At 45.0% G+C, this 11,921-nt stretch overlaps 1 protein-coding gene across 2 annotated transcripts; it reads right to left on the bottom strand.

Moving 5' to 3' along the window:
- Positions 1-4,838: 4,838 nt before the first annotated feature.
- LOC144501465 (uncharacterized) lies at positions 4,839-10,986 on the bottom strand. 2 transcript variants are annotated; one of them, XM_078225246.1, is made up of 2 exons: positions 10,807-10,986; positions 4,839-9,451 (listed from the first exon to the last, which is right to left on the bottom strand). In XM_078225246.1, the coding sequence occupies exon 2, from the start codon at positions 9,138-9,140 to the stop codon at positions 8,364-8,366; it is 777 nt and encodes a 258-aa protein (XP_078081372.1). In that variant the 5' UTR covers positions 9,141-9,451; positions 10,807-10,986; the 3' UTR covers positions 4,839-8,363. The 2 variants fall into 2 exon arrangements, with proteins under 2 accessions (XP_078081372.1, XP_078081373.1); XM_078225247.1 differs by having other exon boundaries at positions 10,925-10,979.
- Between the last annotated feature and the right edge of the window lie 935 nt (positions 10,987-11,921).

Genomic DNA, 11,921 nt, shown 5'->3' with positions numbered 1-11,921 from the left:
TTTCTCCCTGACAACTCTTTTGTTCCTAACGTATGAATAGAATGCCTTAGGATTCTCCTTAATCCTGCCTGCCAAGAACATCTCGTGATCTCTTTTTGCCCTTCTAACTCCCCGTAGAGTCCACAGGTTTATTAGGTAGCTAGAAAGTGGAGGGTTCGAGTCCCCCACATGTGCCTGGAGGTTAAAGTCCACAGGTTTACAATTGGCGAGCTAATACTCAAGGGTTCAAGTCCCTAGGAGGAAATAAGTGGGTTAACAAGAAAGAGATTCGAGTCCTCAGGGAATTAGGCAGTTAACTTCGCGATCGTGGGGGTTCGAGTCCTTGTAACGATTGAAATCCTCGTAAGAAGACTGTGCAGTCCGTATGGGTCAAACTTTAGATAAGGCGGGTCCATCCACCCCGCTGGGGAAATTATGCAAGGAAAACCCACAGGAAGATCAGAAGTATCGGAGATTAAGTGTGCGCCTAAGCAAGAAATTGGGTAATGAATTATGGCTATTGGGAGGTACTTGGGATTTAGAGAAATGTCAGACCTCCAAGTGAGGAATGGTCAGTTTTACACTGCATGAAATTTAGCTGCAAAGATAGATAAGAATTATCTCCCCTCCCCGATTGTGCGTGGTGACTTTAAATGGATTTAAAATTGCACTTGTGCTGTAGTGGTTTGCTGCTGAGTTTTTGTTTGGGGGGGAAAGCGATCCTTTTGTGATCAACTCCAGTCCTCCCGAGTTTGAACAAAAATGTGCAAAACCCATTTGCAATCTCGCCCGTCACTGGTTCAGTTCCAGAGCCCAGACCTGCTGCGGCCAACCGGTTCTCCCCTTTGCCTTGTCGCTGTTTCTTGTGGAGCTGTGCAGTGTGTCAATCTGCGTCTCCCACTTGCGTTTGCCCTCCTTGCTGTCCACTTTCTTCAGGTCCGCTTTGAAAGCCTCTGCCTCCCCCAGCTGACTTGTGCTGCTTTCAAAGAGTATTCTGCATTAAGCCTTGTGGTTTTCATTAAGTTATTAAATTTGATTTAAAGTGTCCTTTGGGCTTTGGTAAGATTTTCTGGGCAAGGATGAAATGAGAATTTTATTATGAGCCATTGTCCAAGTGGTTATGCTTATCAGCTGATCAGTCAACCAAATACACTGGGACTGTGATTGTCAATCAGAGTGATAAAATTGAATAAAATATGTCAAGGCTACCTTTGTTTGATTAGATGATTGGACTTGTAATAGTAACAATGGTGTAAACAGGTGTAAAATGAGAAATTGTGGATGAGCTAAGAGCAGCATGCTGGAGTTGATTAAGTTTGGCTGCAATCCTTTTTTTTCTAGCTGAGTTTGTTTTTGTTTCTGCTACAAAAGCAGTAGGAAAGCCAAGTCAGTCGATCTTCAGAGGTTAATTTATGAGGTTCACCAAAAGATTTGTGTGTTTTTTTGCAGTAATTTTGTTTACAGTGGCAGAAATTAGCTCTTGACTTTTTTTTACAGTGCTGCTTTGAACTGCTTTTGAATGATTTATTATGTTGAAGGGACTTATGAGCATATATAAGTTGCTGTTGTTCGCGAATAAGAAGTATGAGGTGTGTGGTAAGTTGTTCTGTAGTGTCACATTTCTGCTTGTGAGGAACTATGTAATAGTATCAGCCCTTTGAAATGCCTGAGGATCATTGATATTTTTGATATTGTGTGCCTTGGTCCATCTGCTGCTGATACCTTATCAATGCAATTATCACGACCTTATCTGGCTAGATTTCCATTCTTTGCCTCCTGTTAACTTTAGCTCATTTAAAATTCTGCTGCCAGTATCATGTCCCACTCATCCATTGCCTCTTCCCTCATTTACTTTTGCTGCTGTATTGCAAATTTAAAGTTCTCATTCATGTTTAAATCCCTCCACGTCCTTTCGCTCCAGTGTTTCAGAACCTCATCCTAAAGTCTCCATTACTTTGATTTGCATCTCCTTCCATTGACCTTTGCCTTTTGTTCCGTCTTTAATCCCGCCATCTTCTTGGATACCGCCCCTACTCATTTATCAGAACCCCCATACCGGTACCGGTTTAAATGCCGCTGAGATAATATATGGGCGCCCACTTAGAACCCCATGGAATAGCGCTGCACCTCCTCCTCCCCAGATAGATCTACACATCATGTCTGACCAACTCCAGCAATATTTTAAACAATTGACTATGTCTCTTAAGTTTTTACACACTCAGGTGAAGGAATCTACCAGGCCTCCACCTGACAAGGACGGAGATTGGGAAGGAGTCAAAACCGGGGACTGGGTGCTGATTCATGACTGGGAACGACCCAAATTAGGACCTCGCTGGAGAGGACCCTTCCAAGTTCTGCTACAGACCCCAACCGCGGTGAAGGTGAAAGGGCAGGAAAGATGGATGCACCTGAGTGACTGTAAGCGTTGGACAGCTTGATCACACCTAATCCAGAACAACTAATGAAGAAAGACCTGTCAACTTCAAAAACCAGGATCTCAGACTTTTTCTGGACTTTCTAACTGTTCCTCCCCAACGCTTTTTGATTGTTATAAAGTGGGATCTTATCGTTGCTCTCGCCCTCGCTGCAGGTAACAGTTGAAGGAAATTGGAGTTAGTATAAAGGGACTGGGCTTATGGGTAAAGGTGCTAGTTCTAGTGGCTCTAGTCCTTGACTCAGAAGCTAGAACCATTATTTGCAAGGCTAATCAATCCAACCAGGTACATCATTTGTGCTCACGGGATGTTCTTGTTTGTAACGACACCCATGAAGGCTTATTTGGATGGTGGAATGTGATTAAAATAGACTTCTGTAACGGGTACCTAGTCCAGGCAGATAGAAAATTGGTTTTAGACAAACGCAATCTTTGGACCTTACCATGTTGGTGCTGGGGATGCAATTTCGAATTTAGCTGTAAAAGAGAACCCTCGGAGGGAAAATATGATCATTTTCTCTATAACGGAAAGTGCTTCAGGGAAGCCTTAGTGGATGATCCTCTCCTGCAGGAAAGAGCGGAAGACGACTCCCTTGTCCGACAGAAACGAGAATTCCCTAACCTGGATATTCTGGACCTTCCCCATCCCCAGAACCACATCACCGGCAACTACTTCTATCAAGCACATCAACAGACTATAAAGAGTTGACAGCCCTTTCGCCAGGACAAGTTCATGTTTATGGCACCGCTGGTTTCTTCTCCCTGGGAGCCGCCTCTGGATGGCCGCTGACAACCAGAACTATCTTGCTTGTGCCCTCACCACTCTGGGCAACTCAACCCGGGGAGCCCTTAAGATGATTACTCAGAGCCTGGAAAAACTCAGACTGTTCTCACTGCAAAACCGATATGCCCTGGACTATCCCACGCCAAGGTGGGGTATGCTCCATAGTTGAGGGAAAGTGTATTTTGGGTTTGGATGATGCCACAGCTAACACCACCCGTTTTGTGAACCAGATTGACCAACATTTAGGGATTATAAAGGAAGGAAAAGGATGGAGCAGCTAGGGAAACTGGGGATACGGTGGATGGGGTGATTGGTTAATTAATGCTGCAATCTACATGGGAATGGTGGTCATGGGAATATTCGTGGGGATTGCTGTCCTTAAGTGCATTCTACAACGTATGATGTCTTCTATGCGGGATCTGTTACCTGGAAAACGGGCCTTGTCCATTAACATAACCAAATACGATCCCCTAACCCCTGCCCTTGACCCATTCATGGACAAAGAGGATTGTCATGAAATGACAGCAGGAGGGAATGAGAATGTGTATAAGTAGATTGAGAAGAGGAAAAGGTTAAAATTGGGATGCGTTACTAGAAATCAGTTGAGGGATAAACTGGTTTTGGAAAGGGCCTGAGGCGAGGGCGACAAGCGAAAGTAATGATCACATTAAAGAAACTGCTAATAGGTAATTGTGGTTCTGGCTTCGGAGGGCAGGGCCTTATCAATTGGCCTTTTGTCCTTGAAATTAATCTAATCAGAAACTTTAATAGCCATGTCTTTACATGGCTATCGCTTTTTTGTTCTTGAAAGTAATCTAATCAAAATGTAACAATACAGCTATGCCCTTATTGGCTAACAGAAGTATGTGGATGTATCTCCGTCGGGTATAACTGAAAAACTGTTTTGTAAGTCGGACAGAGACTCACGAACCCATGCTGGATGTGCATGGTCTTGCGATCTCTCCTCCGATGCATTCAGAGAAACCTGTGTCTTTTCAGTTTTTGATCCGACTTCCGAAAACGAATTCTACAGTCTAAGGCGTCAGACTTAAGCAGTATGGTTTTTTCCCTTGTGGAGTCCTGATGAGTTCTGGTCCCTTTCTAGGGTCGTGGGTTCAAAACCCACCTCTGACATTTAGAAAAGCACAGTAGCACAGTGGTTAGCATTGCTGCCTCACAGGGCCAGGGACCTGGGTTCGATTCCCGGCTTGGGTCACTGTCTGTGTGGAGTTTGCATGTTCTCCCCGTGTCTGCGTGGGTTTCTTCTGGGTGCTCCGGTTTCCTCCCACAGTCCGAAAGAGATGCTGGTTAGGTGCATTGGCTATGCTAGCTTTCTCCCCTCAGTGTAACCAATCAGGCGCTAGAGTGTGGCGACTAAGGATTTTCACAGAAACTTTGTTGCAGTGTTATTGTAAGCTTACTTGTGACACTGATAAATAAACTTTAAAAAGTCTGTTAGTTGAATGTACTGTGTTACACTAAACACACCAATGACTTTCAAGCACTGAGATATGTTTTAAGGTTATAAGGAAAGTAATTCATTTCAAATATTCAGAGAGGAATAACTGTAACCGTCAAAAAACCTGTCCAAAACATAAACACCATATTTCCCCATCCTGAACAAATGGGCAAGGCAGATATCAACGCATACTTTAATCTTAGCAAGAAGTAACAGACACAAATTTTAATGAGAGGGAGGGTCCCACAAGTAATTGGCACCTCAGAAGGCCAGTCACCGGGACTATGGCATCCCTGAGTTTATTTGATTTAGTTTACTTGGTTTTGCAGAAAATCAGGGACCATGGGAAATGATATCAATAAATGATTAGTGCCCTTGAGAAATAAATTAGAAATCAAACATGCCCATAGACCGGGCGGCTGAACAAAAGGGGGGCTAATGGTGTCGGTTAATGGGACTAGGGCTAGTCCATTACCCAAAGGGGGGGGATTGTTGAGGTCAGCCCGAGGCAAAGGCACCTGCAATACATATAATTAGATATATTTAGATTCCATTTCATACTAGTAACATACACTCCATTTTGATTCGTATTGTAACAGTTCGAGAAGCATCGTGGGTCTAGCTGACTTGACCACATTCCAGGAGGTATTCAGTAATACAGACACAAACAGCTCACTCAACAGGACCTCCCGCTTTAGCCGCCCCCAGGCAGCTGCATCTGAGTAACTGTTAACAGTTACTAGGCAGAGACAAAGGAGCCTATGAAGAGAAGGCCCAAGGACAGTTGATGAGGGGTCTGGGAAACATGAGAGAGGACACCTACCTGTTCATGAGCCTCATGATGCCCAGTTATTAATTTTATTGGACCTATATGTAATGTATGTAATCTGTAACCATTCTGATTGGATTGTGTCCAGCCGGGATGGACTGAGTAACTGTATAAGAATTGATGATTTTCTTTGTTGGATGGAGTTGCACATGGTCAGCCCCTGTGGCTTCTCCCCACTGGCCAATAAACTGTTTGTCGATTGAATCAGGCTCCTGATTCTTCTGAGTTCATTCTCCCTAACAACTATAAAATCATGTGATCAGCTCTTAAAGCAATCATGCACTCGTTTTAAAAGTATAACAGATCCCCAATTACTTACATCACCTTCTCTCATTATCTTAGACAGGGGCGGCACGGTGGCACAGTGATTAGCACAGCTGCCTCACAGCGCCAGGGACCCTGGTTCAATTCCGGTCTTGGGTGACTGTGTGGAGTTTGCATGTTTTCCCTGTGTCTGCGTTGGTTTCCTCCGGCTGCTCCGGTTTCCTCACACAGATGTGCGGGTTAGGCTGATTGGCCGTGTTAAATTGCCCCTTAGTGTCATGAGGATTAGCAGGGTAAATGTGTGGATTACAGGGATAGGGCCTGGGGGGATTGTTGTTGGTGCAGGCTTGATGGGCCAAAAGGCCTCCTTCTGCACTGTAGGGATTCTATTCTATGAATGCAATCAAACCGTTTCATACTATCCCTTTATCTGATTGTATACAATCCCTTATTCACACAGTTTCAAATGTTGAGGCTAATCAGAGCCGGAAGGTCTCTCTTGCCGGGACATTTATCTTCATTGCACATTCTTTATAGACACAGCAATTAAGCTTTTACATTTACACAGCAAATAAAAGTTGAGTCTTTTAGAAAACTACTGATTCATTCATTGTAACTCAAATAAGACTCACAACCTATTGAATCTCCTGTTACTGATTGGTATCTAATAAACACTAATCTTTAATACATTTGATTAATACAAGATACACTGGTTCAAAAAGAGACTCTGGGGTGTGGTAAACCACTGTTAAGCTTGCTGCCTGTGTGTGTGTGTGTGTGTGTGTGTGAGAGTGTGTGTGAGACATGCCTGGGCATGCCCCTGCCGGCCCTGCCTGAGAGTCCTCCTCCCCCGGTCCAGGTATAAAGGTGACTGCTCCCAACACCCCTGCCTCAGTCGCCGGACCAGTTCATCAGCATGGGTGTGCTCCAAGTCTTATGCGAATAAAAGCCTATTTGTTCTTGCATACAAACTAGTCTTTGCTTGATTGATAGTGCATCATGGGGACAATATCTTTCTTTCTTACTCAGACTGAACAATCAGCCTTATTCTTGAGCCAGATTTGACAGAACATAATGTCCTCCAGCTGATCAAAATGAAAGAAGAAATTCTGAGTTTAAACAATTTCTGCTAGCTATGCATTTTCCACAAGCATTTTGATGAATATAGTATTAAGTTTGAAATTTTAAAATTAAGCTCTAGTCAGACGTTAGAATTCACATGGCTTCCTTGACCTTGTAACTTCTAATGTTCAAAGAGTCAGCATGGGGATAATGGGTGGAATGGCCACTGCTTGTGTTCACTGAACCTCGTTTGCATTTGAACCAAGTGGCAAATACCTGGAACCCATTTCCTAAGAGGAGGTAGAAGCAGAGATGTACCATTGTTTTCCAAAGGAAATTGGATGGGCACTTGTGGGAAATAAACCTACGGGGATAGAACAGGGCAAATGGTTTGATCTACAATGGCTGGCATGGACTCAATGGGCTGAATGGTCCTATTCCCGACCCGAATGCCTGCCTGATTGAGAGAAGGAATTTTCAGCAGCTCCAATCTCTCCAACTCACTGAAGACCCTCATCCCTGGAGCCATTCCCGTGAATCTCCTCTGCACCCTCTCTAAGAACTTCACATCTTTCCTAAAGTGTGGGGCCCATCTATAGGGTTCCATTCTAGAGGCATAGAATTGAAAAGCAGGTAGGTTCTGGTCAGCTTGTTTAGAACCAGGGTTAGACTACACTGGGAGCACTGTCAACATTTGTGATCTCCATTTAGAAAAAGGAAATAGAGGCACTGGAGAAGGAGCAACAAAGATTCACAAGAATAATCCCAGAACTGAGAGCATTTAATCCTCAGGAAAGGCTGGGGCTTTCAGAGAAGACTGAAGGGTGACCTGATGGAAGTCTTTAAGATTATGAATGGGTTCAATAATCCAACAGGGATTTCAGGAGAAACCTCTTTACCCAGCGAGTGGTGAGAATGTGCAACTCACTACCACAGCGAGTGGTTGAGGTGAATAGCAAGAATACATTGAAGGGGAAGCTAGATACATACATGAGGGAGAAAGGAATAGATGGATATGCTGATGGGGGAGATGAAGAGGGGTGGGTGGAGGCTCGCGTGGAGCACAAATACTGACATAGACCAACTGAGCCGACTGGCCTGGCCCTGTGCTGTAGACTCAATGGAACAGAGACAGATGTATTTATTTTAGATGTAACTGTGTTGGTAGAAAAAACACTCTTCACTATCCAGGATAAAATAAATGTCCTTGGATAAAAGCAAAGTACTGCAGATGCTGTAATCTGAAACAAAAACAAGATGATGCAAAATCTCAGCAGGTCTGACAGCATCTGTGGGGAGAGAATAGAGCTAATGTTTCGAGACTAGATGACCCTTCATTAGAGCTTTCATCAGCTTTTGTAGATGATTTCAGTGGAAATGTTCTCTCCCAGGCTCAAAGAGCATCAGCCCACTGGAAGCAAAGTTGTGAGACCGGCCAGTCCAGCAGTAAGAAACCCTCCGACCCTCCCACTTAACCCACTGTCAGAATGAACATGGTTCAGTCCTGGATGTGATTAACAGCAGCAACAACAGCAGAATCCAACCCCTGTAATCACTTGTGAACTCGCTGGTGTCTCAGTAGGTGGGATGAATGAGTGAATCCCTTCCCACACTGTGAGCAAGTAAATGGCCTCTCCCCAGTGTGAACTCGCTGGTGAATCTTCAGGGTATTTGAATGTCTGAATCCCTTGTCACACTCAGTGCAGATGAACGGCCTCTCCCCGGTGTGAATTCGCTGGTGTCTCTGCAGGCTGGATGACCATCTAAACCTCTTTGTGCAGTGAGAGCAGCTGTATTGTCTCTCCTCAGTGTGACCTTGCTGGTGTGTCTGCAGACTGGATAACTGAGCGAATTCCTTCCCACAGTCAGAGCAAGTGAATGGCCTCTCCCCAGTGTGAACTCGCTTGTGGTTCAGCAGAGTGGATAAATCTCTGAATCCATTCCCACAATCAGAACAGGTGAATGGCCTCTCCCCGGTGTGAACTCGTTGGTGTCTCCGCAGATTGGATATCTGAGTAAATCTTTTCCCACAGATAGAGCAGGAAAATGGCTTCTCACCGGTGTGAACTAGCTGGTGATCCTGAAGAGTGGATGCACGTTTGAATCCCTTCCAACATTCAGTGCAGGTGAACGGCCTCTCCACACTGTGAAGTCTCTGGTGTGCGTGCAGGTTGGATGAATTTCTGAATCCCTTCCCACACACAGAGCAGGTGAACGGCCTCTCCCCAGTGTGACTGTGTCGATGAATTTCCAATACCGATGGGGATATGAATCCCTTCCCACATTCACCACATTTCCATGGTTTCCCCATGGTCCTTTGCCTCTCCATGTTAAAGAATCAAATGAGGTTTTCACACACTCAATACGGGTAGGGTCTGTCCTGGCTCCAAAGGGAATTGTTTTTAAAAACTGTTACTAGTTAAAGCTGGAACACACTCACTTGGGTGCGTGTTTGTGTCTCGGTGCTTTCCCAGCACACTGATGTTTAAAATCTTCTGCAGAAGACAGAACAGAGAAACACATCTCCTTCTAGATTCGAAGGCCAATGACATTCAGATCCTGATGAATTGAGTGACTGTCAGGTGTTGACATGATGCTTGGTTGGAGATTTCTGTCTGTAAACCCTCACCTTCTGATATCCTGTAAAAGGAGTTTACAAAAGTAAGTGTCAGTACAGGATGGAAATTTAGAACAGAATTCTAGTTTGTATGGTACATACTTTCCTCTCCCTCCATTCTGACTCTGGTGTATCTAATATTCAGTTTCCCAATTCTCCAGAAGTAATGATTTATCCTGATTCACAGATACAAGGTCCAGGAGACAGACACTGAAAATTGGTAATGGAAGGTATGTGTAAATGTACATATATCTTTCCAGATGCACATTTAGCTGCACAGAAATGTTTAATCGAGAGTTAAGTATATCTTAATTAGAGATAGAGTGGGGTGTGTGAGGAAGAACTTCAGACAGCGAGTGAAAAATCATTCTGTAAGCCGATGGTGGAAGTGGAGAAGTATATTTGCACAATAACTTTTGCGAATTGTAGGAAGTAAAAGTTAAAGTTTATTTATTAGTCAGAAGTAAGGCTTACATTAACACTGCAATGAAGTTACTGTGAAAATCCCCTAGTCGCCACGCTACGGCACCTGTTCGGGTCAATGCATCTAACCAGCACGTCTTTCAGACTGTGGGAGGAAACCGGAGCATCCAGAGGAAACCCACGCAGATACGGGGAGAACATGCAAACTCCACACAGTGACCCAAGCCAGGAATCGAACCCGTGTCCCTGGCGCTGTGAGGGGAACTTGCAGGGATATAGAGAGAATGGGGATATAGAGGGGGAATGGGACTGACTTGATTGTTCTACAGAGTCAGCATGGACTCGAGTCACTGAATGGACTCTTCTGTGCTATCATGACTCTATAACTGGAAATATATGAAGTAGCTACAGTACTGTATTACAAAATGAGAAATAAGAAATTATTTTATGACAGATTTATAATTAATATATCTAATTATTTAATCTCTAATATGTAATCTCTACCATATAACAACACCAGACATATCTCTGTGGAGTTTGCACATTCTCCTCGTGTCTGCGTGGGTTTCCTCCGGGTGCTCCGGTTTCCTCCCACAGTCCAAAGATGTGCGGGTTAGGTTGATTGGCTATGCTAAAATTGCCCCTTAGTGTACTGGGATACGTAGATTAGAGGGATTAGCGGGTAAAGTATGTAGGGATATGGGGGTAGGGCCTGGGTGGGATTGTGGTCGGTGCAGACGCGATGGGCCGAATGGCCTCTTTCTGTACTGTAGGGTTTCTATGTATATTACTTTACTATCCCCTTAAATGTCAGCCATCTCCTGGAGAAACCAGCCCTTTAATTGTGAACATTAGGAAAGAGACCATCCTTTTAACCAGACTAAGAAATGTGTCAAGCTGAGGGAGCAAAGGATGTCAATGTCTTTAAGAGAGAGAGAGAGAGACCTGGGCCAACCTTTCCAGAGTCTGCACCCTCCCTGGATTCACTTCCTTTCCCTTCAGTTGCTGCAAGTCCCCAATTTCCCCCAGAATGGGAAAAGAGCTGGAAAGGGGGAGAAAAGAAAGTGTTTTACTCGCAGATGTTGGCGACAGGAGGGAGTCTGTCTGAAGCTCAATCTTCATTCACACAAAGCCCGCGCTCTGATTGGCTGGAGGACCAGAGTCCTTCCGCTTCCTCCAACTCTTCCCATTGGTCAACACCTCAGCATGAAGGTCAGGGGTGGGCGCTCCTCTGTACATGCGCAGCTTCCTCTCTGGGACATGCGCAGTCCTGGGTCACGAGTCTGCGCGGTGGAGAGAGCAGTTAGTGGAGAGCGGGGGGATTGCTGGAGTTGCAGCGGCTGTTACTAAGCCGGATCCCAGTCGCCAAACTCCTGGGACTGGGACTGGGATGGAAAGGGAGGGGGACACAAACATACACTAACGCGGGGGCATTGGCCGGCTGTTCAATGAGGTGGGAGTTAGGCGTCAATGATGTGAGTCTGGCTTCGCGGTGTCCGTGCTGCGAGCCAAGCCTGGAGAGGGGATCATGTGTGTGTGTGTTGTATCTCTGTGAGATAAGAGTACAGAGCGCACGTGTATGTGTGTTTGTGAGAGGGGGACTGGAGCCAGTATGTGAGTGTGTGAAAGAACTAGAACTATGGTGTGTGTGTCTGTGAGATAGAATGAAGAACATCTCACATCAGATAGAATGAAGAACACACCCTTGTATATGTGTGGTTGAGAGAGAGCGGAGTCAGTGCGTGTGAAAGAGAAAGAGGATTATTGTGTGTGTGAGACAGTGGAGCATGCATATTTTTGCGTGTCTGAGAGGATTCTAAAATCTCCCCCTCAAACTATAAAACTCTGTCCCCACACACTCCCTCCTCCCTATTGATTGTAACATTAATTCATCCTCCTTCTACTTTTCCTCCTGATTTACCTCCCCTGAAGGTGCTGACTCTCAGCTTCAGTTTCACACTCACCTATTGTCCACCCTATCTGTCACCCAGATGTCCGCCCCCCCCCCCCAGTCAGAGTAGTCACAGCACAGGAGGAGTCCATTCAGTAACTCGCGTCCATACCGACTCT

Source organism: Mustelus asterias, chromosome 12 (genome assembly GCF_964213995.1).
Source record: "Mustelus asterias chromosome 12, sMusAst1.hap1.1, whole genome shotgun sequence".
Lineage (NCBI taxonomy): Eukaryota > Metazoa > Chordata > Chondrichthyes > Carcharhiniformes > Triakidae > Mustelus > Mustelus asterias.
The sequence above is the reverse complement of the archived record's forward strand: the minus strand, read 5'-3'. Positions and strand labels throughout refer to the sequence as shown.

Coding starts and splice junctions, on each gene's coding strand:
- LOC144501465 (XM_078225246.1), bottom strand. CDS start 9,140: ATGGAGAGGCAAAGGACCATGGGGAAACCATGGAAATGTGGTGAATGT.